The sequence below is a fragment of the Aythya fuligula genome, chromosome 1 (genome assembly GCF_009819795.1).
Source record: "Aythya fuligula isolate bAytFul2 chromosome 1, bAytFul2.pri, whole genome shotgun sequence".
Lineage (NCBI taxonomy): Eukaryota > Metazoa > Chordata > Aves > Anseriformes > Anatidae > Aythya > Aythya fuligula.
The window spans coordinates 65,754,823-65,780,720 of record NC_045559.1 but is presented as its reverse complement, the minus strand read 5'-3'; the positions used below and the strand labels follow the sequence as shown (position 1 = coordinate 65,780,720).

Below are 25,898 nucleotides of genomic sequence, written 5' to 3'. Positions count from 1 at the left end.
ACAACACTCAAATTTTGTTATCCAAAGTAAACAACGTGCAGAAGTTTTTAGTATGTTGCTTCTGCATCCTGGTGAACTACCAAAAGCACGGGGATTTTTTTTTGTTTGTTTTATTTTTAATTGATTTTTTTTTTAATCTTTCCTGTCTTTCCCAATAACTACCTTGTTAACAGCACTGTTTTTTTCAGCTCTACACACACGAGCAAAGTCCTGGAAGTCCATGGTGTTCTTCAGCTTCCAAGGCTGTTATTTTTTAAAATAGAGGAAGAAGTGATATTTCATCCATCCTGGCAAGGAAATGGGGTTTCAAATATACTAGGGTCACCTCCCTCCCACTTCTTCCCTCCCCTCCCCACACAACACATGCGTCAGTAAGAGGACGGGCAGTTACAGAAATGGCTACAACATCAGCTTCTTTCACAGAGAAAACTTGTCTTTATGGAGCTAAAGGCCTTGAATGGCGATAATCTTACACAGCATTATGAACCTTTATTAAAGCTCTTTTTTTTTTGGCTATGCATAAATGTCTGTGGTTGTGGTTAAGATCACTTGATTCTGGGTTGGCACGTTAATTTTGCGTATATTGTCACGTCCGTGTATGTGCAGTAAAATGAAAGCACTGGACTGGTCCGTGGTGTGTGTTCCTTTTCAGTCTCAGAAAACTGCATGCTATTAATAAACCGAGCAAGTCTTTTATTGCCTTGGTCCTTTCTCATGGGAGAACACCCTAGAGCTTTGTATCCCTGCTTTCAAACATCGATTGCAGTCTAAAGCCTAACACACATTTTTACTCTCCTGGCAGAAATGGGTCAGGAAGCAGGGAAGAGCTGAGCTGCACCTTTGTTAGTTTGATGAGCCTGCCAGCCCTCCCCTGTCCCTGTAGGAAACAAAACTGTAAATGCTTCCAGCTGCCCCCTTGTCTGTCTCCCGTTAATATTGCACCTCTTCTCTGGGGAGTCTGCTGCAGCCAGCTGTCGTGCTTGTTTCTTTCCCATTTCTGATAGACCTGCCACTGGGTTTCAGCCACTCCTGTCGCTTTAGTTAGTGCTTGAGGTTAGCCAGTGTCCCGGGTATGGCCTCCTGCTTCCCACAGCAAGCTCATGCAGAAGTGAATCCAGTGCCCTTCTCCTTGCTAACAAACACTCTGTATGGGGCATTGTGTATTCTGCTGAACACATCGTGCTCTCATCGTGTCAGACACAAGTACCTATACGTGAAAGCACTTATCCTTGATGCTGCTCAGCTGGGAAGGTGAGTGGTGCTTGAGCACTGTACCCTCTCAGCATCTCCCTCTGGAGCAGAAAGCAGCAAGTTGTAGTTGAAAGGGGAAGGAACAAGTGTTGGGAGGAGTGGGGGCTGTTCGTGTTCTGTAAGGGTGAGGGGCTGTGGTGATACTCTCTTGGGACTAGCTTGATCTTTATATTGATATTCTGTATAAAGAACTCGAGCACATAGGATAGAAATGAAGTTAAGGAATTGTCAGGAAAGGGGTGTGCTGTGCAGTGCTCATCCTGTTGTGCAATATCCCTGTGGGAACTCACCGAGCCAAATGCTCATTACAGCTATAGCCCTTCATAAGATGGCACGCACCCCTTACAAAAACTCCCTAGAAAACAGCCAAAAAACCAACTCCTCCCACCCCAAACATAACAACCGTGCGGTCCTGCTTGGGAGGCAGGCAGGCAGGTGCACACATGGGGAAGGAAGAGGGAGCGGGCGGGTGCGTAGATTCCAGTAGTGGCTTCTGACCTAATGGGGAACAAATTCTTTACATTACTGAGTCTTTAAATGAGACAAAAGCAAGCTTTCTTAATAGCAGCATGTACTTCTGCTAAACTAATGGTAAATATATAAATACTGCTTAGTTGCTCGCTTGTGTTAGACAGCAGGGAGAGTGGTTTCCAGATGCCAAAAGCCGCAGGTTGCTGTGTCTGGGGAGGAACTTGCAGCTAGCCTTGTGGTAGCAGCACAGGATCACTGGAGGGATTTCTAGGAAAGCGGCCGCTGCCGCAGCGAAGCTCTGCCACTGCTGCTGGCCAGTGCAGGTTTGCAGAGGCGTGCTGTGCTGCAAGTCTGTGCTAGCTGACTGAGCCCGAGGGCAGCGGATGAATGAAGCTGAAGGAAGTATCTCTTAATTTCAGGCTTTTTCTTCTTAAAGCTACCTCGTCGGTCTGATGCTGAAGTCATTACCTGCCCTCAGGTAAGCCAGCAGCAGCCTCTTGGTATTTCTATTGGAGAGAGTCATAGCTGTTACCTTTAGTCCCTCTTGTCCCTTCTTGCTGCATTTAAAAGCAATTTGAACAAAGGCCAGTCTGGCTAGTGCTCAAATACCAGATGGAGGATGATGTTATGAAATGAGGAATTATGGAAATTATTCAGTTTGAGCCCAAGGTCTAGAACTGAATCATCGTGCCAGTGGAGATCCTGGAATGCTTCGTAAGACAAATTCCAGCCCACAAACAGCAGAGTGCAAAAAGAGGTGCATTAGGGCTGTCAAACCATGGTCAAACCACAGTTGTTTCACAGTAGGTAGTTCTCTGTCACCTATAAAGGTGGGCTGCTAAAGGGGCACGTGTCAATATCTTGCACAAGAGGTAATTGTGGGTGCCTTAATGGGGGCTCTCAGGCTTGCATTAAGTGAAAAGAGTGCTCATGCCCTCTCATATCGCTGCGAGATAGCTGGGAAGTTCAGCTCAGGATGTCTGCCTCAGACCCCCAGATATCCTTGCAGAGGAATGGCCTTCGTCCAGAGAAGGATGGAATTAAAAAGACGACAGAAAAGTCCTTGAGGATGAAAGGCAAAGAGAGAAGCTTTTATGTGTGCTCACTACTAGGAACAAATTCTGCTGAATGGCATCCTTGCACTTAGATTGGATTAAATCTCTGACTAATTCATACCAAGTCTTTTCATGTCCCCACCAGTGCAGCTGTATTTGAGCAGACTAGTACTGTCTGCCTCTGGAAATGATGACTGCCATCTTATTTCAGAAACTGTGCTTGCCAAGGCCTCGGGGAGAGGAGAGCAAATCACCAAACCGCCTCCACCTCTTCCCTCTGTAACTGATTTCCTAACAGATTTTCATCTGCTCTAGGCATTGAGCTTGGCACTGTCTTTGCTGAGGGAGGCATCTCTCGTGTGTTCGGATGCTTGGGGGGAATCGCTCTGGCCAGTTGAAACGGGTTCAGCATTTACGGAGAGTCAGATGTCCAGCCAAGTGGGGAACATGCTGCCTGCTTGCTATTTTTAAGCTATGTAACAGTATGTGCAAATGATACTTATGTCCAGGGTAAAAAGTTTGACGTTACGGGTTTTGGTTTTTGCTGTACTTGGAACTCCACCTATAACGGGGATTACCTTGAAAAGTTTTGGTATGTCTTATTGCATGAGAAAATAATAGTTTAGTCAAAATGTCAAACTGGTTTTTGCATACAGTGTATTTCTGTCTCCTGGTAAAAGCTTTCCTGTTAGCTATGAGGTAAATGAATGATGGGAAGCATTAGACACAGGATTGTGCAATAGAGAGTTTTCATTAAGCTGCTAGATTGGAGCAGTTGTTGACAGGCTTGTAGTGAAGTTTATTAGTTGATATGGGTTGGGATTTGTTTGATTTCATTAATATTAATGTTTATTGTTCTCGTTAAAGATCATGGTGTTTACCAGAGTGCAAAGGGTTGGGCGTTCTTGCCTTTAGAAGGGGAAAGGTTTACATGGCTAGGGTAATCAAGGATTAATACTAAACGAAGTTTAAGATACTGTCCAATCAAGAGCTCCAAGGTGCACGTACAGTAAGAAAATGCTTTGAGAAAAGGGTAGGATTGAATTATTTTTTTTCTTGTCTATGGGAATTCAGCCTGGGACAGATTATAGAAAATGTTTGGGGTACCTGTAGAAGAGAGCTGAGTGGAAAGATCTAATTTCTGAAATAAAAGTGATGGGATTATTGCGTATGAGCATGGTTTTCTTCCTGTGGGCTAATGAATCGGGCTCTAGCATTGTCTGCTGAACGTGTTCAGTATGTTCCCTGTTATCCAGAAGCCCCATGCCCTCAGAGTCTGGACAAGTAAGTCCCATCATGAGAACAGGCGTAGCTCCGTGTTGCATCAACTGGGCATTTCCAAGGACATTCAGAACTTACTGGGAACCAGTCTCTTCCCAGTTCCCTTCCAGTCCTGCTTTGTGGCTCGTTCAGGCTACTCAGTCAGTACTGCTGTTGCCGAGGTGTGTGACTCTCTGCTTTTGCAAACCGAAATGGAATTGCCTGTTAGTATATTATGGTCTAATCTGGTGTCTAAAGTGCAAGGACAAAGCAAGCCTGTGGAGCGTCAAGAAAACAGCCTGTGCTGCACCTACCCTAGGTTGAGTCCCTTGCCACTGCTGTTTCTGTTCGTAGATATGTGGACAAACTACACAGCATGTATTTTCATGCACAAATTTTAAGGAGAAAGGAAAGGTAGGTGTGTAGTGATCTGGGCTACATGAGCAGGGGACGTGGATCAGTGGTTATAAACATGCCATGGGATTTGCTTTGGCCACAGTGAAATTTAGGGAGTCAGCCTGGCTGATGGAGTTTGGGTTTGTCGGGGGCAGTGGCGGATCAGGGCACGTGATAATTGGATGTATGGACAAGAAGTGACAAGTGAAAGCAAGTGACAAGTAGCGAGTGCGGTGCTGGTCCTGTTCTGCCTTGAGCCCTTGAGATGTTGCTCTTGGTTGGACCTTTGTGGTCAAGGGAAAGGAGGCAGTGGTTCTGGAGGGCTGGGGTTAAGGTCCAGTTCCTTAGGCATTTTTTGAGCTCTGTGTATATTTTACCTCACAATTATAAAGGCTAGGGTTGCACCCACGGGTTATAGCATGGTCCCAACCCTTCCTGGATTTTTCCTAGAATAAGCTTTGGGGTTTGTTTTGTTTTTAAAGTTCAACAGCCTCTAGATGAAGTGGTTTGTGGGTTGGAGTAATCTTTATGGCTCTTTTATTCAAATGTCTGTTTACTTAGGTTTCTTGGCTCCCAAAATGGTCTTGCAAGGTCTACATTAGGAAAAAAAATCTAAATGTTTTAAGTCATTCTGCTTTTCATATTCAGCATTCCTCCACAGAAACAGGAGATAGATCCATTAAATAATCCATCTGAAATGCTCTGTACATGTACTCAATCTGTGGTGCCTTAGCTAGTTGTTGAGTGTGCGTGTACGATGGATTTATGAATCTTTTAATGCTGTTTCCTAATTCCTTTCTCCTCCACCACTTCCTTTGAGAAACTGCCTGCCTCTTTTCCACACCCATAATAGCTGAAAGTTGGAAGCAGCACAAATAAAACTTGCTTTTCCGTGTACATTTTTAATGTCTGTAACTGGAGTATTTGTTCTTTGGTTTGTGAGAGTCTGGTATGTACCAAACCACTGGGGAGCGAGCCTTGGAGTTAAAAATCCAGGCATCCACCTGCCTTGATTAGAATAAATGCTGACACAAATGAATTTTTTAGTTTCTTTCTGAGCTGCTATGGTGTCTCTCAGTGACCTAAACAAAGGAGGCTTTGGTAAGTTTGGACCACGAGGTTCTTTGCAATTAATAATCTTTACTGGCCTGTATGAGGCAGAATTAGAAGATAAAAGGAAGAACTGAAGCACATAGGTGGAGACAAGTGTGTATAATAGGAGGCGTAAGCTTTCTGTAGTTCAAACATGCGCTATATCTCTATCTATATATAATCTATATAATCTCCAGGCTCTATCTGTACTGTGTTGTGGGGTAGCTTGTGTTGATCAAAGTGCTGGTAGAACCTGAAAACCTCCGAGGACTTGGATCACTGGGCTGCAGAAGAGGTCATTACGGTGTGTTTTGTAGCCTCCAGTCTTCTTTCTGCTCAAACTTTCTAATTGGGTCAGAACAATGCTCCTGTTCTCTCATGTTCAGCAAAGCTTTTCTGAAAACCTCTTTTCCTACTGTCGTACAATGTTGGCTCAGAAAGATGAAAATCTGTACCCTGTACGATGTCAAAAGCTTTTATGTCTGGCTGTGCTAAGCTGACTGATTTGCTTTTTCCCCATGTGGAGTCTTAGAAGTAAAGTTTTGTGAAAGTGTCATTCTAGTCATTTCTTAGAGGCCTTTTTTGTGTAGGAGCTTTTCCTCAGATGGCATTTGAAGAACTCCAGGGAGGAAGTCCAGCTTGCAAAACTAGGTAGGAACTAACTTCAGGATGGGTTTTCTTGTTGAAAGGTAACATCAAGAATGGCTTCAAAGTACTTCAAATGAGGGAATGACGTTCAATCTCCTTGTGAAGCAGTGGAGTAGGAAGCCTCCAGGTGGTTCAGCCCTGTAGTGAAGTCACGTTCACCTAGTGCAAAGCCATGGCACGCAGCACAGAAGCTGGGTTTGTGTTGCTCATCAGAAAATACCGGCAGTCTGCCTGCCTGCGGGGTGGGGAATGGTCTTCATGGGAATGGTTTTAGGGCTCCCTATATTGAAACACAAGGATTTGTGATTTGAGGGTTTGTCCCAACAATTTGTGGGAGATCCATGGATTTTACCACACAGGGAATGAGTGAAGCCTTCACTGTCATGTGGCTTTGGCTTTGGGAGGCTAGGAAATTACAATTTGCTCTCATGGGCTTAGCGAAGTGTTGGTGCCTAAGGCTTCTGAGGCAGTTGTTCACAAGGGAAGGGTGGCAAGCTGTGAGATAGGGGTGAGTCTCTTGGCAAGAGTAGCATCCTCTGGTATTTACTGTGATAAAATCTGGGAGGAGGTGGAGGCAAAAGCTGGCACCGTGTTGTAGTGGGTGCACCAAGAATGAGTCTTCGTGAAGGAAGATGAACTCGTGTCCTGGAAGCACGTGGTGCCCTTTCTCCCAGAGCAGGAGGCTCGTCACAGAGCACCTCGTTGCCGTACGGTCTGTGCAACAGCGATGATGATGGGTAGCGGCCTGCCTTCAGTGCTCTCTCACATTAGTGTTTAAGATGGTCTGTGCCAGGAAGGATTTCAGGAGGTTTTGTAGCCTCATGGATTTCACCGTGCAGGTAATGAACGGGGCCTTTGCTGTCAGATACCGTGAGGTTTTGGGGGGCTTGTAAAGGGAAGCGTTGCGTGATGTGTGCTAATGGGCATGCTCCAAAAAGTTTGTCGTGACAGTTTTGATTCCAGTGAGAAGTGCTACTGTTTGCTGAGAAAGGCGTGTTTTCTGCTTCGAGAAATGTGTGGGTTTTTTTGCTGTGCATGTAGGGTTACTGTGCAGTTCTTCACAGTGTGGTGACAGCTCCAAGATGTGTCCCCAGCTTCTCAGTCACAGTTGACTAGTACCTTCTAGGTGAGAAGGGATCACTGCATCGGTTACTGCTGCCCCCAGATTGAAGATTTGTGCTCTGAGGGATCTCTCTGGTACGTGGCTGTGTCACAGGTGTATTCAGGGAGTTAAGGTAGTCTGTCCTGAAGCTGGTCTTACAATTGGACAGCCATCCGGAAGGCTTACTGTTCCCTTACCCATCCTATAAGGGGACAGTTACCTCTTCCTCTTCCGTGGTGTCATTTCTTTGTCTTGGCTCTTTCATTTTGTTTGGAGACTTTGGTTAAGCACCCTATCTGATTCAAAGAAACTGGCTAAAATGGTCAACGGCATATAGGACTTCCACTACCTAAGCTAAGCAGCTTTCCCCCAAAGACCAGAAGGAAAATGCTAGGTAGAACTTTTGGGGACATTGGTTCTTATCAAATTGAGGAGAGAAGACAGCTGATCTGTTTCTTGGCCTCCTTTTTTTTTTTTTTTTTTTTTAACGTTGGTGTTCATTCAGTATGAGGACTGTGATTTGATCAAAGAGAAGTGTATGACAGAGCAACAGAATATGTTTGCTGAATTCATGTAAATAAAAGGTTTCGTTTTGTAGGTCTAATGTTGTCGGTAAACATCTTATGGCACTGAAGAAAGGGTTAGTAAAGAACGATCTACATATTTTTATTCAGTACCTTCATATAAAATTGGGAACCAAATATCTGTAGCTGCCACTGTATTTGTTTCCATGTTCTTGGATGTCATTGTATTTCTTTTCAAATCATTACTGGACTGTTTTCTCCATGTGACAATTCTGTGTGACCTGTTTGTACATATGCCTTGATCATCTTACTACGAATGGGTTCTTGTATTTGCAACAAGTTCGTATCTGATTTCTCTTTCTCCTACTCTTGCTCTGGCTTGATGGGATGAGGAAGGAAACAGATGGAGACCCAACTGATCCACCCCATTGTGGTGGGCAGAAGCCTACCAAATCAGGCTTGATAAGTGTATTAAACACAAACATTTATTGCCCAGTGTATTTTCTTGAATGTCAAATTTTATGAATGAGAGCAAATCAAAATACCATCTTAAAACTGTACTGACTTTCCTTTTTTCCATGTGGCATAAAAGGGGAAGCCACAAACAATGGCAGCCCCGCCCTTTTGTCCTCCTGCTTTCTCATTTCTTGTCTGCATAATATGGAGCTAAAATAATTATAATTGCTTTTTTTTTTTTTTTTTTTTTAGCTTTTCTTGTCAAAAGTGTCCTCTTTTTGCCATCTGTTCCACAGCCTTGCAGCCACCCTAAACCTGCACTTTTTGATATCTGTGATGACTTAGAATGTGATGAACATATTGTAGCAAAGGCCATTTCTTTAGCTTTAGCTAAAAGTAAAAATAAATCCTGGAAATGGAAACAGAGCTTTTTCATTTGTTGGAATAAGGACTTTCTTTAGTGTGGTTTCCTATAGAAGGGAAGCTTATGGGATTGAGTTGTTCGTCCATCTGCTTTTCAGTTCATCCTTAATAACTTTGGAACGATTTCATCCAGAGTTGACAGGGAATAAAAGTCTTGAAGGTAATTGATTTCCTACAAGAAAACTGGTGGCTGGGTGGAGGAGTGGGACAAAAATAGGTGTCCCCACTGCCTGCAGCATAAGCTTAACAATATAATCTGTTCTTAGGCTTTTGCTAGCCAAGTTGCAAGTGCGTGCTGGCTGCGGTGCTACAGTAAGCTCAGAGTTTCCAGAGCGTGTTACTGAGCCTTGCTTAGGCAGAAGGTGAGGGGCCGTGAAGGGGAGGCAAGGACATGGAAAGTGGCTGGGCGATGGGAAATATTATGGAAAGGATGAGATCAATGGGCACTGGGGCTGTTGGAGCCACTGGTAGTTTTCTGGGTGAAGGACCAACTTGCCTTTTCATACAGTACCACGCTTTGTTGATCACTGCCTCCTCAGAGCTTTGTGTCGAGTGTGCATCCTCAGCATTTGCCCAGCTGTGAAACAACCAGAATATAAGAAAGTACTTGCATGGTGCTTGGAGAAACTCAGCACTCAGAGTTGGGTCTGGGCAGTTACTTTGGCAAACGTTTCATCCGCTTGAAATGCTGTTTTGAGCTGGACAAAGCAATCTGTGAATTTAGATGGAATTAAGTCAGTAGTTACAGCTGGAAAAAATGGAGGAGAATGCTGGAAAATACATTCCCATGCTGAAATATTTTACTTTTTCAGGACTAAGTCATTAGATAAATGAGCACTTTTAACAAAATCTGGATTGAAAGCATGGGGAGGTGATTTCTACAATGGCGCCGTATTTGTCTGGAGTATAGGAGCCCTGGGTTTGCAGGAATTTGCCTGTATACACCCAAAATCACCACGTGTATCACTTGCAACTGTTTCTGCCATCTGACAAAAGGAGGGGGTGAGCTTTGCAGGCACTGGACTGGACTTTCACATGCGTTTGGTAAAATATGCATATTCATGCATCTGTGGTGACTGTGGGAAGGGGAAGGAAGCAGCACCTGGAACTATTCATTGTCTGATTCTGCTTTTCGTTGGGTTCCTTTGTCCTGGGCAAGAGCTGGAGATCCTGAGTGTACTTGCAGTCATGAGTCAGTGACAACCTCTTGCTATTATTGTAAATAGCAACATGAACACTGCTCTTGCATGCGTTTTTTCACGGGCTTTGTCTTTCTCTCCCGATGCTTCAGCCAAGGAATTCACAGAGCTTCTGAGTCAGCAATCAGCTGCCTCGAGACAAAACATGCAGGATACTGCAGGCTTGCAGAAGAGCCAGCATGGCATACAAATCCCTTGGAAACCTGGCAAATAATTCCTGCCTGCCCTTGCTTTGCCTCCTGTAATTTCCATGCTCTCTAACGTGTTGCTCATAGGTTCCAAGGATTTGGGTGTTTACGTCAGGAATGCGGCGTTTTGCAGAGTGACTAATTGCAGTGACTGAAGCCTCCGTGCTTCACCTGTGGGCATAACTGACTTCACAGCCGGCGTGAAATGGGATGCAGGCAGAACAGGGAAATTAAGGTGCCGCTCTGGTTGCGCCGCGCAAAATGACCTGCTTTGGCAGGTTTGTCTCCTGGCTGGGCGAGCCTTGGGCACAGAGCGCTCGGGGTGGATTGTAACTTGGAGGCCTCGCTGTGCAGCCAGGATCAGCTTCATTCTGCTGAAATACAGCAGGAGCAAGAGCAAGAAGTGAAACCAAAGCTGTCGTCACACCTGGAGGTCTCAGTAATGGACTGTGGCCCAACAGGCTGAAATTGCCACTCCGCCGAATTTAGGTCGTGTAACTCCTGTTGCTTATTCTTGGGAAGCATTGCATCAGGCATCTGAAGCGCTGGTGGAAAGTGAGTGTTTGGGTGGCAGAGTGCAAGAGATGGGAAATACAACACAAAATAGTAGTCAATGTGAAACGTGGTGCTGGTGGTAAACGAGGCATGTGGCTTTAGATTGTGGGTATCTTGTTACATCTCCGTTACCAGATGCACTTGAATTACTCCTTCAACATAAGAGGAGATTTGTTGGCGCTCTTCATAACATTTTTGAGAACTGAAGAGGAGATGCAGGCTTAAAGCACAGTGTCTTAGAGGACTGGAGCAGTTGCCCTGAGGTGCAAGCCTGGAGTACATTTCCAGCTTCACAACAGTGAAGATCAAAAAGAAGGAAAGTATTTTGTTCCATAATGCTTAGTGAGCAGTGCTGATGGGGACATGACTTCAGTATCAGCCAGTCAGAGAAACAGCTTTGTTTGTACCGAGTCCTCTAGGGCAGTTGAACTAATAAAATTAGAATCACTTTCTCTGGTATAACCCATTGTATTCCTGTGACTTTTGCAGGAATTTTTATTTTTAATAATGAACAGTTTGGGGATGTTTGTAAAGGCTTCCAGGTCTCCTTTGCTATTTCTAAACTGAAGCAATAAATACCGTGTTAGCTTGGAAAACAGGAGTGCCCACATAAACTGCTGCAGAGCTGTCATACCAGAGGGGAAGAGACATGAGCTGTACTGTTTGACTTGGCTTCCTGTCTGCTGGAAGCAGGAAAAGAGCTGGTGAGAATCTAAAAGGTTTTATCCGAGTCCACATATTTCCTTTTTCACCTTAATACCCTTTGAAAAAACAAAAAAAACAAAAAAAAAAACAAAGGAGAAAAAGCACCTCAGAAATGTTTTCACATTCATAGTTCCAGCATATGTTCCCATGCTGCCCTCCCCTATCTGAAGATTAAACAGCAGTATTCTTTCTTAGAGGGCAGAGTAATTGTTTATATCTTAGATGTATGTATTTTTATATAAAAGGAAGAAAAAACTTTATTATATATAAAAGAAAGAGAGAGAAAAACAGCTGTTCTTTAAACAAAATCTGCTGTTTGTGATCCAAACAATTCTGTATTTCTGAGAGATCCTACAAAAGCAACTAAGCGTAGCAGACCTCCTGTTAGCATATTTCATCTGCTGAGAACACCAGCTACCACCTGAAATGTAGTAGGGATCTGCATATCAAAAGAAGTTGAAAACCACAAAACTGAGGAAATAGTCTGAGAATTCTGCACAGAAAATGCAGCAGGCAGTTTGCTTTTAGGCTGCTTGCTTACTGAGACGGGAATATACCCACAGACTCTAAGTGAGACAGGTGTTTATACTGCTTGATGCAATGCAGGTGGGCATTTTGTTTTCAGTCTTGACATCTTTTCTTAAGCGTTTGATTGCTGTTAGGTCTAACTTCTTTCTAGGATTGCAGCAGCCATCATTGTATTTGTCATGTCAGTGTACAAAAACACTGCAAGCACTCCCAAACAGAAATATCAGTTTGCGATATGCCATTCTGTTTCCTCTTTTTATCATGGGTAAAGACACGTTGTTTTTGAAGGAGAGGACCAAACCTTCTTTTACTGATGGAAATCCAACTGCTAAAATACTTGGGGGTAGTCGTGTTTTCAAGAGCAGCATGTACCCATTGCTGTGGTATTAACACAGTGATCTTGTTATCACTGTCACTGCTACATTAATAAGTCTCTAGCTTTTGTTTCAAAACTTCTGTCTGCTTCCAAAGATATGTAACATCTGCCAGTTGACTTGTATCTTCTCTGCTGTTTATATGAAGCAAGAGCTTTGATAATACTATTTAGGTGTACTGGCTCAGGTAAAGTGTTCGGTGATTTAACAGAGAAGAGGTGTGCCACTGCCTGAAGAGAGCCTTGGTGGGCTTTGGAAGGCCATGCTTCAGTCAGCTCAGGCAAGACTCCTTGGGGTATTATTGATCAGTTGACTCATTTAGGACTTCCTTCATTAGGTACTGAGAATCTGGGCTCTTAGGTTAGTAGGCACAGACATCATTTTGGAAAGAAAAAAAAAAAAAAAAAAGCAAAGAGCAAACTCAGTTACATTTTCTTCTTTTTATTTCACAGGTTGATAATGCTCGTAAGCCAGAGGTGAAAGTGTCTCAGCAGAGCAACACTGGGAAATCTGGCAGACTGGAAGAGAACAGCTGCCCCCCAGGGCAGCTGCCACGTGTGAAGCATGGAGGAAAGTAAGAACGAGAAGGTGAACCAGGCTCATGTTCTCTTCGACAGATTTGTCCAGGCTTCAACATGCAAGGGGACTCTCAAGGCTTTCCAGGAGCTCTGTGACTACCTAGAACTAAAGCCCAAGGACTATCGTTCTTTCTATCACAAACTCAAGTCCAAGCTAAATTACTGGAAAGCCAAAGCCTTGTGGGCCAAATTGGATAAGAGGGGCAGCCATAAGGACTATAAGAAGGGGAAAGCATGCGCCAACACAAAGGTAAGGAAAGTGATCCTCTGTGGAGATGTATTCATGGGAGTCAAAATGTGCTTCATGTTTTTTGTGGCATCAGTACTATAAGTGAGATTGAGTTATAAAATCTTCCTTTGTAGGCTTGTATCTTGGTAGTTGTTTTTTTTGTTTGTTTTTGTTTGCTTGTTTTTTAAAATAGATAACTGGGTTGTGAAGTTTTCTGTTGGGGGTTTAGATACAAAATACGTATGTCTGGATTTTTTTGAAGTGCATCCCTTTTAATTTCAAAAAGTCTCATGTCTCTTGATAGAGACATGCCTTCCAAATTGGCAAAATGTTCAATTTAGCATGATTTAGGAAGCAATTACTTGAATTTCAGAGAAAAAAACAAAACCACAATGTGGAAACCATACCGATTCCTTTTAAAAGATTGGTATGTGTGGTATTTACTGTTAGGGATTTCTGCTTTTGTGCACCTCTTCCAATTTATTTTACCTCGATTGTTGTGAGCTGGTGTTTGTGCTTCATGTACCCTTGTTTGATGCTACAGTCTGAGCTTCCTTATTTTGTTACTGATAGACATTTCTTCATATCATTAAAAATGTTTATGGAGTAAGTTATTTTTGCAAATAATCATACACTTCTTTTAAAAAAAGGAAGATAGTGTGGAATACAATAAAATTAGAACAGGATTCTGTCCTCCTTCATTGAAGTTAATATACAAGAGAAAGAAAAGCATCTATTAACTTTTTTGGAAAAAGAGATATCTTAATTGATAGGAGAAATGAATGACTAATTCACCTAGTAGAGAACGGAGGGGGAAATAATCCTGTTCATGATTATGAACAGTTGTTCAGATATGAGGACTGAAGTTTGATTTCCACCTAGATATTAGAAAGTTATTTCCTTGATTGTCTCGCTTTCCATTTACCATTTTCATATAGATGGTGAAATTTATAATTAAATGCTAAAATAACACTTGTATAAATCACTGATGGACCAAGATCCATTTGTCCTAGCTGTTGTGGAAATAAAAAAAAGTTTATACTTGATGATCCTTAAGGGTCCCTTCCAACTCAGGATATTCTATGATTCTATGATTCTATGATTCATGGAGTGGCTTGGGTTGGAAGGACCTGAAAAACCATACAGTTCCAACCCCATTGCCATAGGCAGGCATGCCATCCACTAGATAAGGTTGCCCAGGGTCCCCTCCAACCTGAACTTGAACACCTCTAGGGATTGGGCATCCACAGCCTCTCTGGGCAACCTGTGCCAGTGCCTCACCACCCTCTGAGTGAAGAATTTCCTTCTGACATCTAATCTAAATCTCACCTCTTTCAGTTTAAAACCATTTCCCCTCATCCTATCAGTATATGGCCATATGAAAAGTTGTTCTCCATTGACATCTAACTCTGTGTAACCTGCTATGAACAACCATCACCTAGATCTCAGGCAAAAGTATATAATTTTTGACAGTGTGATCAATCTAAGCATCTGATAGAAAATTCAACCCAGATTGAATCAAGCAGAAATTTTAAGAAGATTTTAAATATTTGAATAAACCTGGTGTATTTTTCAACACATAATTAAATGTTTAGCTTTGTATTCTGGGGTTAATAAGCTTTTTCATTTAATTGCTTGCATTGGGTCAAATTTTTCAGTTTCCCAGTTTGTGTTCTTGTGGCCTTGGGTTTTAGTCTGCATTTTAAGTGTAATTAATATAATATGGAAAATATACAATGTAATTAATTATGTTACATTTAAACCCCAAATTTCATAAACATGAGGGTTGTGGTCAGTCCATAGTGCTTTGTCTCTGCCACTTCTTCATGGCCACTCTCTTCTCCTCCTCTGGTTTGGGGTCCCTCCCATGGGTTGCTGGCCTTCGCGAACTGAAGGAGTTGGACCTGATGATTCTTGCGGATCCTTTCCAACTCAGGATATTCTGTGACTGTTGTTCAGCCTGGAGAAGAGAAAGTTGCAGGGAGACCCTATAGCAGTTTTCCAGTACCTAAAGAAGGCTACAGGAAAGCTGGGGAGGGACTCTGTCAGGAAGTGTAGAGATAGGACAAGGAGTAATGGATTTAATCTAAAAGAGCATAGATTTAGATTAGATATAAGGAACAACTTTTTCTCTATGAGGGTGGTGGGGCACTGTAACAGGTTGCCCAGAGAAGCCATGGATGCCCCATCCCTGGAAGTGCTCAAGGCCAGGTTAGATGGGGCTTTGGGCAGCTTGGTCTGGTGGGAGGTGTCCCTGCCATGGCAGAGAGGTTGGAACTTGATGATCTTTAAGGTCCCTTCCAACCCAAAGCATTCTATGTTTCTATGTTTCTATGTTCTATAATTGTTACTTCAGATTATAGGTAGCAGATGCATATAGATCAATGTGGAAAACAATGAAACAATCAGGCGGTGTTGGTCATCATTCACACTGAGCTGGTTCCTTCTAGAGGAAGGGGAGGGCATGGAGAAGAGAGAAAGCAAAGGAGAACAAGGAGGGGAGGCAGGTCATATTTGCCAGTGTTTCTGAGAAGCCTTTGGTGAGATGCTCAGTAGAAATGCAGGTAAAAAGGGTGGCACCTGTCTGCCCCAACCCAGAAATATATAGGATGGTGAAGCTGGGATTCAAGTCATTTTGAGTAGTGAAATTAGGTAGCTGAGGTTGAAATTTAGTTTAAAATAACATTTTATTTGTTAGTACATCTGAAATTTAATACATACCTGTGATGATAAATTCTTTTTGTATGGCATTAAACATAAACTTTGTTGAGTATTTTTATATAAAGAAATGATGTGTGTGTATTATTTTTATATTTTTCATATATATTTCTGTTAATGACTTGTTTCCTACCCTAGTGGCATCTGCCATTAAAAGTTTGTATGTAATTCCTCAGAGATAATCACAACTATTCGAAGTAGAAGCATTCTGGGAACTGAATCATGTCTGATGTGATGTCTCCTACTTCACTTAGTTTTATTTTCCAAATTTTTAATGTAATTTACAAACCACTAATTAAAAATACAGAAACATAAGTGGTCATGTGGAAATGATAGAATTTTAAACAAAGCTTAAGATTTTACCCATGTTATTAGAACAGATACTGATCATTTCTTTAGTAAAATTGGCTCCTATGTATTTCAGCGTATACCAGTTTTGAAGATCTCATCCTCTGGAGCTTAGTTCCCACTTGCCTATTTATAAGGTGTGCCATGACTAGAGTTGGGCACTTCGTGCATCACGTGGCTGGTGTCCCGGTTAACCAGAATACAGATAACTGGGTGTATAGTTCATGAAGGCAAGATTTACATGTGATGCTTTGTTCAAGTGTAAATATTTTCAAACATTTACACTAGTCCCTTTATTCGTTTAGCCTGAGCACCTCAAAAGAGAACAGGAAGATGATTCTCCGTTCGTGGACTTTTCTCTTTGTTGGTTATACAGAGAATACAGAATTTCAGTTTTCATTTTATGTTACATTACCATGGTGTTGTTACTGGCAACTAAATATAATTTATCCGAAGGATCTTGAGCAGGACGTGTTTGTGAAGGGTGAGATTGCTTTAGCACTCCGCAACAGTTGTTTGGAGTCATCGTGGGGAAAGGGAAGGAGGAGCGACAAGAACTGCCTTCAGTGACCCGGCTGTGCTTGGCATCTCTTGTGCTTACTGCTGCCTGTGCAAGAACCACAACTTAGGTTTCTGTGAGGGATCAGAAACTGGAAGAGTCACGAGAGGTGGAAAAGGGAACAGAATATTTTCTTCTCATTTTAATTGTCCCTAAAACTTGCTGTGTTTTATTACAGCATTTTTTAAAACAAGGTGGCAAACTTGGCCATGAATGGCTTTGCTGAGTATCATATATTTTATAGCCACAACAGCTAGAGTCCTAAACATAAACTGGATATTAACCACATTCTTGCATATGGGGAAAAAAAAAAAAAGCTTGTAGAAAAAAATCGTCTTTACATTTCTGTGACAAAATTACAGGTAATGAGTTTTTAATTTGATTACGTATACCTGAGCTTGAATAGTCTGATATTAGTATAATTAATTTTGTGTTGTGTTCTCCATTGTAACTATTTTATACTGGGAAAGTTACCAAAGAGTAGAATTCGCCCATCTCAGTGTGGTCGTGTTGTTTATTGAATGCAATCTCTTTGAAGGTTTTAGTTGTTTGAGCCAAATTATTACATGGTTAAATATGACACACTCAGCTAATTTTCTTACAAGTTTTAAAAACAAAATTAGGTGGTGTTGGGGAGTTATACTTAACCCACAGTATTGAACTGGAAGAATATACTAGATCTTAGCTGATTGTCTCTTTTGAGAAATTCCGAGTTGGACACATGTTCAATATTCAAGCCTATTTTGGAGTCACATTGCTAATAGTGCAGTGGTTGGGCTGCCTTTTTTACATATATGCCTTCACGTTCCCAAAGCTACTAAATAAAGAGTGCTGTTATCCTTCCCTTCTCTTTCCTCTAGACTTGGATCTCTGCCCTTAGGTTTGTATGACCTCTGACATGATACAGTAGCCCTGTTAAAGTCTGCATGTCAGTTGTTAATTCTTTACTGCTGCAACCTGAACTGTTTTATTATCATCTAGGCTTTATATTTGTTGTTTCACGTCATTTGCAGAATATACGTCCCAGCAAATAACAGGTTAAAATGTAAAAATTGGCATATGAAGACTGTTAGAGAACAAAGATCTTTGTTTTGGGATAGGCAGTTTAATCAGAAGGTTAGGTTCTGAGTACGTTTTAGCATCTTTAAGAATTTCTCAGAGAGCCTTCTTGTCCAGCTGTAAGGGTACATAAAGATCTGGAAAATACTCACATGATGGTAAAAGTCTCTACTTGATGGCTTTTTACTCGGTGCGTCTGGTTTATACTCAATAGAAAAAAAAAATACAAAAATGGTACAACAAAGTGGACTGTCCTGTATTCATGTGAATATGCATAGATGTGCCAGCTTTCCCTGTGGACTTCAGTTTCCATGGGTGAGAAGCATCAGTTGACTGTCTTGGATTCTTAATCTTAAAATATTTTGATGTATTCTTTTGCTTCCCAGGAAGTACTTCCAACACTAGATATGCGAGTATTTGACATTCTCAAGCCATGTATTAGCCTCTAATAGTGTTTGTGAGCAGAGTGGAAAAGGATGTGAGGAGATGAAAGACAAAGGTTACGTTGAAGAAAATGTATTTTGATAAAAATGCTCTTGTGACGCAAAGTTCATATTTATATTATATTTGCTTACCTGGAGGTTCCTTTGCTGCAACAATAGCAGCACCAGCATACACCTACATTGAGTGCTTTGCCTTGCCTGCTGTCTGTGCTACTCTAAATTATGTCTATGAAAGCATTGTGTTGTTCTGCTGTAACTGTTCCTGTGCTGCTCAGTGTTGATGAGGAATTGTTAGTGTTCCTGAAGAGCTTCTCAAGAAAGCTAGCTCAGGCTTTGGAAGATGAGGAAAAAGCTACTTCACCTTCCTCTGAGAACAGAAAACACATGGGTGGAAAGTGGGGGAGAAGCCTTCAGAAATATTGCTGTTCTCTATGTGCTTACATAGCCCGGAGAGCACGCCTTGGCAGCCCTTCTTCAAAGAAGGGTTGGAAAGAGGCAGGTGACTTGCTTGTTTCTCCAGACTTTTCATTTCTCTGTGATATGTTTCATTTTCAGGTTGCAGGTACTGCTTGAACATATCCGTGCCAGAGCATGGCAGGTGACAATAGAAAGACTGATGCTAGGATGCTTTGAAGCTATGGCAAAAATACCTTTTTCCTCCTCGGACTGTAAAGTTACTGTGTACTTGGTTGCTTTGCAGTGTCTGATAATTGGGGCTGGACCTTGCGGCCTTCGCACAGCCATCGACCTGTCATTCCTGGGAGCCAAGGTGGTGGTCATAGAGAAGAGGGACGCCTTTTCCCGCAATAATGTCCTGCACTTGTGGCCGTTCACCATACATGACTTGAGGGGGCTTGGCGCCAAGAAGTTTTATGGCAAATTCTGTGCAGGATCCATAGACCATATCAGTAAGTACAGCCGCTGCTAGGTATGGCAGCACATCTTCGCAGGGGAGAGGTGGCTGAGGGCAGGGGGTAACTCACTGAAATGCATCCTGCACCTGCCACTGATCTCACATCTGTATGGCGTAACGCAACATTACCTTTGCGTGGCACAGCTTGAGCTAGACCCATATGCAAAAGAAATAGATCATGCCATGGAATCATCAAACATACAACATATATCTGGCATCTTTTATAACTACTAGTTTCTGAGGCCTAACTTTTTCATACACTGAAAAGTACGTCTAAGGTTCAAAGCTTTTTTCCCCTGATGGATCATTTTCCTGTTTTTCCTCTTACATTGCTGCAGCTGCCACATTATTCCATTGCTCTTGAACATTGTGTGTGATATGTTTTGTTTGTTTGCTTGTTTTTTTAATTACTGAATGTTTTTGAACGTTCTTTTGAATGTTGATCTGGAAAATGCAGGAGCAGTTTTTGCATTGTTAAATTTTGGAAGAGTGGTAAAGATGTTTTCAAGAACACCACCAGCCTCTGAATAGATTTTAATTAAATAGATGTTTGCACATTGAAATGGAGAAAAATTTTGGTAATTTTCAAATTCTGAGAAGACTTTCTCTTTTGAAAGCTGTACGCTTTAGTAGGGCAGGAGCTACCATTTTTCACTTCTTCTCTCAAAAATTTACCAGACAGGTTAGTTTGCCCACCAGTCTGTGTTCACCATAGGGCATAAGTGGAAGTATAAACTGACATAAACATAGTAGGTAAGATTTAGCTTCTTGTTCAGTGCAACAGCTTTGTAGACTTTGTTACTTCAGTCTTGCAGATTTCTTTTTCTCTTCCAATTTCTCGTTATTTTTATTCTTCCAGTACTTTGTCATCTTCTTTTGTATCTCAGCACAGATTAAATTTAGTGTTTTGGTGAAGCACTTCTTCATTTCACTATCTGAAATGTGGCAGTAAGATGTCTTACTTCAAATAGTTGTTTGCCACACTCTCATTTTCATACTTGCTACCTACACTAACTTAAGTGGAAAGAGGTGACGAGGAACTTACTATGTCCCCACTAACCCGAAGGTGTTAGAAGTAAGATGCAGTTCAATATTACAGCGAACTTGATCAAATGGCTAATCATCCTCTGTGACAAAAGCGCAGTCCTGTTTGTGCTCTCTTTAATGCCTCTCCTGTAGTGCATGTTCTGGTTGTTTCCCTTGTTGATTTGGGGGCTGAAGTGGTAAAAAAATATTTACTTTCTTGGGGAAGGACTGGAATTTCCGCTACATGGACGTTTCTTGGCATGCCATGATACTACACACCAGTGCTGCCTGGATGAAGTGCTGGGAACACAGCGGGAAGAAGAAAGCAGCAGCTAGCCTTTAAATCAATTTATCAGTAATGTCAAACAGAGATGTGTGCACTTGTGCTCTTTCCTTTTTCTCTTATTTCTTTATCGTCTGCTTTTTTTTTCAGGTATCCGTCAACTCCAGCTTATCCTTTTGAAGGTTGCCTTGATCTTGGGAATAGAGATCCACGTCAATGTGGAATTTCAGGGGCTTGTTTACCCTCCAGAGGATCAGGAAAATGAAAGCAAGTAGCTTTGAAATGGGTTCTAGAGAAAGGGGAAATTGTGGTAGGGGGCACAGATTCCCACTCCTTAATGTTGCATATGACTCTGAGTCTTTTCCTCATGCTCCATTAATGAGAGGAATCTTCAATACACTTTTGCTTGAGTTTTTAATAGGCTTTATTTTTTCTGATAAAACAAGATCACCTGAATTACTAAGCAGAAATAATCCAAAACACAGTAGGTTCTAATTTCTCCTAACATATTTAAACCTATTACACTTAGAAAGTATCTTTTTAAAACAACTCCTTTCTTTGAATTCACAGAGGATATTTATATCAGTGAATGATCTTTGTTATGCTGTTTGCATTGCTGTGAAACCCACTGTCCGATTGCTGAGAGAGAGTGGCTTACTTGTCTTTTGGCATTCTGATAATTGAATAAATAGTAGAGAACCTATGAAGGTTGTAGTGATCCTTAAAGGTAATAATCAGGGAGGGGTTATTGGGAATGTCGCTGTCTAGCATAGTGCATTCTCTGATTCACACAGAGTGGCTGTGCAAGTCAGCAACAGCCTTGTCAATGATATAGCTATCCTGCAGTCTATCTTTATTGACAATGTGAGAAAGGGATTATGGATGTGTCTTCATATATTTGTTCTACTATGTGCATTGTTTATTTTGTCATTAACCTGGAGTTTACCAACAGGAATAGGTTGGCGTGCATTGGTCCATCCAAAAACCCATCCAGTGTCGGAGTATGAATTTGAAGTAATCATTGGAGGGGATGGCAGGAGGAACACCTTAGAAGGTAAGTGTCCATAATTCTCTTTGAAATAGAACTAATTCTTAAATTAGTTAGAGCAGACATGAAGAAAAAAGACTTTAAAAGCCTGATCAAAATCTAAAAATACATTTGACTAGGAAAAAAAGTTAAAAGTCCATGTAGAAATCTGTTTTTATCAAGACACATGGACCATATTTTTCCTCTTTCTATCCACCAGCAAAAGAATGAGATATTTGACCTGAATATTTTTCCCACCTTCTTTCTTTAGCTAAATAGTGTTGTAACTCTTAATTTTGAAAGTAGGAGTTGAAGTGTTAAATTTTCTTCTGTGTAGTAGAGAATTTTATCTAGTATTTTGATGCAAATTACAGTTTTGGGGAAAGAGGTAAGAAAGAGAGGGGAGAGCTTTTTCCCTAAATAAGAACCTCTATTTTTCTGATGAAGCAATTGTTGCTTTCTCAGTGGAGTAGTTTGTAATATATCAGATCCTATCTCTCCTTTATTTTGTGAAGACACCTGTCTACGGCATGGTGAGCATTCTCTGAAGCTATGCTCTATTTTTCAGCATTACTACTTTATCTTTCCCATAGGGTTTCGCCGAAAAGAATTCCGTGGTAAACTAGCGATTGCTATCACAGCAAACTTCATCAATCGCAACACCACAGCTGAAGCCAAAGTAGAAGAGATCAGTGGTGTGGCATTCATATTCAACCAGAAATTCTTCCAGGATCTACGAGAAGCCACAGGTTTGTCAGCAATTGCCAAATTTCCAATGAAAACTGTTTGTCTTTCTTACTTCAAATTTGTAACTCAGGTATCACGATGTTTAATCAATAAACAAATGACTTGTGCCAAGAAGTCAGTCATTGCCGTCTCTCTTTGAAATCTCGCTTCCCTCATTTTTACATCTGTTCTATACATCTGTACAAAGCAGGTGTGTGTCATTGAGATGTGTCATTTTGTTCAGAAGTGGAGAACTTATTTCCATGAGGGTTTTCAGGAAATCTGATCTGCTCTTAAGAAAAGCCTGAATCCTGAGTTTAGCTTCCTGCACTCCACATCTGCATACAAACCTTACTGTCATGATAAATATATTTTTGAAAATATAAATATATTTTTGAAAAAAAATACGTATATATAGGGGAAATGCTCTGTGGTTTTGTTGAAGATGTAACTTTTAAAAATCATCAAAAGCACGGGAGGAAGTTGCTTGGCACTCTCTCTAGGGTTTTCTAACCATGTAGTTTCAATTTACTTTCTTCCAAAGCGATCATTTTTGCACGTACTGTGTAACATGTTCCTTCACTATCTTGTTCTGTCACAAGGTATTGACTTGGAGAACATTGTCTACTATAAAGATGATACACACTACTTTGTCATGACTGCCAAAAAACAGAGCCTACTGGATAAAGGTGTAATACGGCATGTGAGTGTTCACTTTTATATATACTTTTTGTACTAAGATTGTGGGACAACTTGTTTTTAGTATGCTAAAAGGGAAAACACACTCTTACTTCACTGCATGATGTTTTTATACAGGTGTATTTTAGAAACAAACATATGTGATTAATGCCCTTCTGAAGTATTTTCAGCCATGAGAAAAGTGTTGTAAGATCTACCCTGTCTAAATTTGTATCCTTTTGTCAATTTGAGGGGTTTGTTCACATTAATATATGCTTAAAGAACCTTTGGTGGCTTGTTTAAGCTTCTGTCATTTAATGGAAATGAAAAAGCAGGGAGTGAAGAAATTCTTGGAAATTTACATCTATCTTATTCTGATAGAAGCAGATTTAAAAGTAGTTTGGCCGAATACATAAGGAGTGAGGTCTTGTGCCTTTTGTGTGAAGAGAAATGCTCAAAAGTTTGTTGGCCCTTTCACACTTAGAAATGCCAGTAGGACTGATGCCTGTTTTCAGTAAAAGATTTACGAAATTTTTCCTTGGAATTATAAGCGTTGTTAGGAATGTAAGAATTAAAGGGCAAACCTGTATCAGAGGATTGTAGTGGATTTTTTAATGTCAACATTGTATATGCCAGTCTTAAAATAACCTTATAGATTTGACTGTTTCACTTGTCTCTCTTTGGCAGGATTATGCTGATACGGAGTTGCTACTCTCTCGGGAGAACGTGGACCAGGAGGCTTTGCTAAACTATGCCAGAGAAGCAGCTGACTTTTCCACTAATCAGCAACTGCCTTCACTAGACTTTGCCATCAATCACTACGGGCAGCCAGATGTGGCAATGTTTGACTTCACGTGCATGTACGCATCAGAGAATGCAGCTCTGGTGCGAGAGCAGAATGGCCACCAGCTACTTGTGGCACTGGTTGGGGACAGTCTCTTAGAGGTTTGTGTTTTAAACTTACCATTTGTAAACAGGGAATTGAAGTGTAAGCACAAACCATTGCAACCATCACTGAAATGTGTGCTGCCTGTAAGACAGTTATTATGAAGAACACTGCTGTTTATTATATAATAAAGTTGGACGTTTGAAAGAAGGGTAGGCATGTTGGGAAAACAGAATATTTAGTAATGATCATGCTTAAGAAAATATGTGCAGAGTTTTCTGAAGTTATATCTATTCCATGTGCTTCTTATTGGGACAATTATACTCGCTGTGGGAACCTACTCCAGGCCTGTTAATAATTAGCATTTTGTAGTTGGTTAAGAAGTATAGTATTGTAGAGTAGCTCTTAAGATACTCTAGGCTATGAATAGCTGTTGGCAATAGAGGAGCATTTGGCCTTGAGGAAGCTCATGGACAATTCACCATGCATCTAGCTTCCTCTAGCCCAGTGGGAGTAGAGCTTCAAGCTAATTACTGAGCAGTAATTTCCCAGCAGATTACCTTCTATATTCATGGTATTGGTTTAAAATGTTCTCTAACTGATGTTTTTCCTTTCTGTTCTTCTTTTTGGAAACTGTTATATTAGCCATTTTGGCCAATGGGAACTGGAATAGCCAGAGGATTTTTGGCTGCAATGGACTCTGCTTGGATGGTACGAAGTTGGTCACTTGGAGCAAGTCCTTTGGAAGTTCTTGCAGAGAGGTAGTAGAAAAAATGCTTCCATTTTCAGTTCTGATCTCATCATTCGTTCCAATTCCTTCTAGTGCAAATATATAGATAGATAGGAGATAAAGATTCTCACTGTCTTTAGAGGGTGCTTGTGCATATAATTAAATCAAAGAAAAAAATCTGAAGGAGCTGATAAGCTGAAGTATATTTAGAGAGGAATAAGAAATGTTGAAGCTGTTTTTGGTCCTAGTTTTACAAAGCAGATTAGATGAAGAGTCTTTTCTTGGTGCTTATTGGTATTACGTGGAGAAAGTGAGCCTGACTTACTGTCACAAGCCTTTCAATAGCAAACTAGATGAAGATGTAGGTGCCTTTGAAGTACCAGAGACAACAAAACTGTTTGCCATTCCCTATTATCTTGTAAATATCTTTTATGATTTTCTTAGCAATATTAATAGTGATGCATCTTTACAAACAAACTTTTTTTTTTTTTTTTCCCTAAGGGAAAGCATCTATAGGCTACTGCCTCAGACCACCCCTGAGAATGTGAGTAAAAACTTCAGCCATTATAGCATTGATCCAGCCACCCGGTATCCCAATATCAATGTCAACTTCTTGCGGCCACAACAGGTAACTAGAAAAATGGTGCTTCTGCATATTTGTAATCTGCATTGTCTTTTCGTAGGTGAAACTATGCTCGTGTTTTGGGACAGATAATGACCTGACTGTGGCAGTGTAACTTGGAAGCAGTGAAATGCAGATATATCAGACAAGAGTCAAGCTCTTTAATTCGTGTTTTATCTAGAGTTTAGGAGTTGTAAAAATGTGCTTTTAAATCATCTGTATTCTTGATTTTGACAGTTTTAACCATGCTGTGACGATACTTGAAATCTGTAAACATGTGCCTGTGCATGCATTTTTTTTGTACTAAGTCTAGTATACCAGTCTATCATTGCAATTTGGTGTCCACTGAGCATTAACAATTATCTAAACTATTCAGCACTGACAAATTGTCCCTTGTTCTGGAGTTTTTGAGCTAGAGTTTTCTGCTACATGAGAATACTTGTCCTCTTTCTGTTGCCTTGGGATGACTCCTCCTTGTCCTCCTGCCCTTTCTTTATGGATGTTGGGTACATAGCATGTTGGTCATTTTTATTTTTATTTTTTTGCATCATTTTAGGTACGCCACTTGTATAATACAGGAGACTTGAAAGATATTCACCTGGAAATAGAGAACTTTGTGAACTCCAGGACACCAAAGCTGACCCGGAATGGTAGGCCTTGTTACTGCTCCATTCCTTTTGGTATTCTGGGGCTGAATTAGTGCAGAGCACGTGGAGCAATGTCACTAGTGTATTGTTTAGTCAGGCTCTTTTGCTGTAGAAAAAGTATCCAGCAATTGTTTTGTCAGCAGTCTGACTTTTCCAATCTTTCAGGTTTCAATTAGCATGCAAATATATTTTTGTTTAC

At 41.1% G+C, this 25,898-nt stretch overlaps 1 protein-coding gene across 12 annotated transcripts in view; it reads left to right on the top strand.

Annotated features, from left to right (window-relative positions):
• MICAL3 (microtubule associated monooxygenase, calponin and LIM domain containing 3) overlaps positions 1–25,898 on the top strand; it is a 151,596-nt gene that overhangs the window by 34,371 nt on the left and 91,327 nt on the right. For all 12 annotated transcript variants that reach the window (XM_032189435.1, XM_032189425.1, XM_032189408.1 and 9 more), the window contains exons 2-11: positions 12,680–13,055; positions 18,862–19,069; positions 20,534–20,650; positions 21,336–21,437; positions 22,004–22,159; positions 22,739–22,839; positions 23,502–23,759; positions 24,346–24,461; positions 24,932–25,058; positions 25,609–25,702. In XM_032189435.1, the coding sequence (XP_032045326.1) occupies positions 12,792–13,055; positions 18,862–19,069; positions 20,534–20,650; positions 21,336–21,437; positions 22,004–22,159; positions 22,739–22,839; positions 23,502–23,759; positions 24,346–24,461; positions 24,932–25,058; positions 25,609–25,702 (1,543 nt within the window). In that variant the 5' untranslated portion in view covers positions 12,680–12,791. The remainder of the gene's footprint in view (positions 1–12,679; positions 13,056–18,861; positions 19,070–20,533; positions 20,651–21,335; positions 21,438–22,003; positions 22,160–22,738; positions 22,840–23,501; positions 23,760–24,345; positions 24,462–24,931; positions 25,059–25,608; positions 25,703–25,898) is intronic.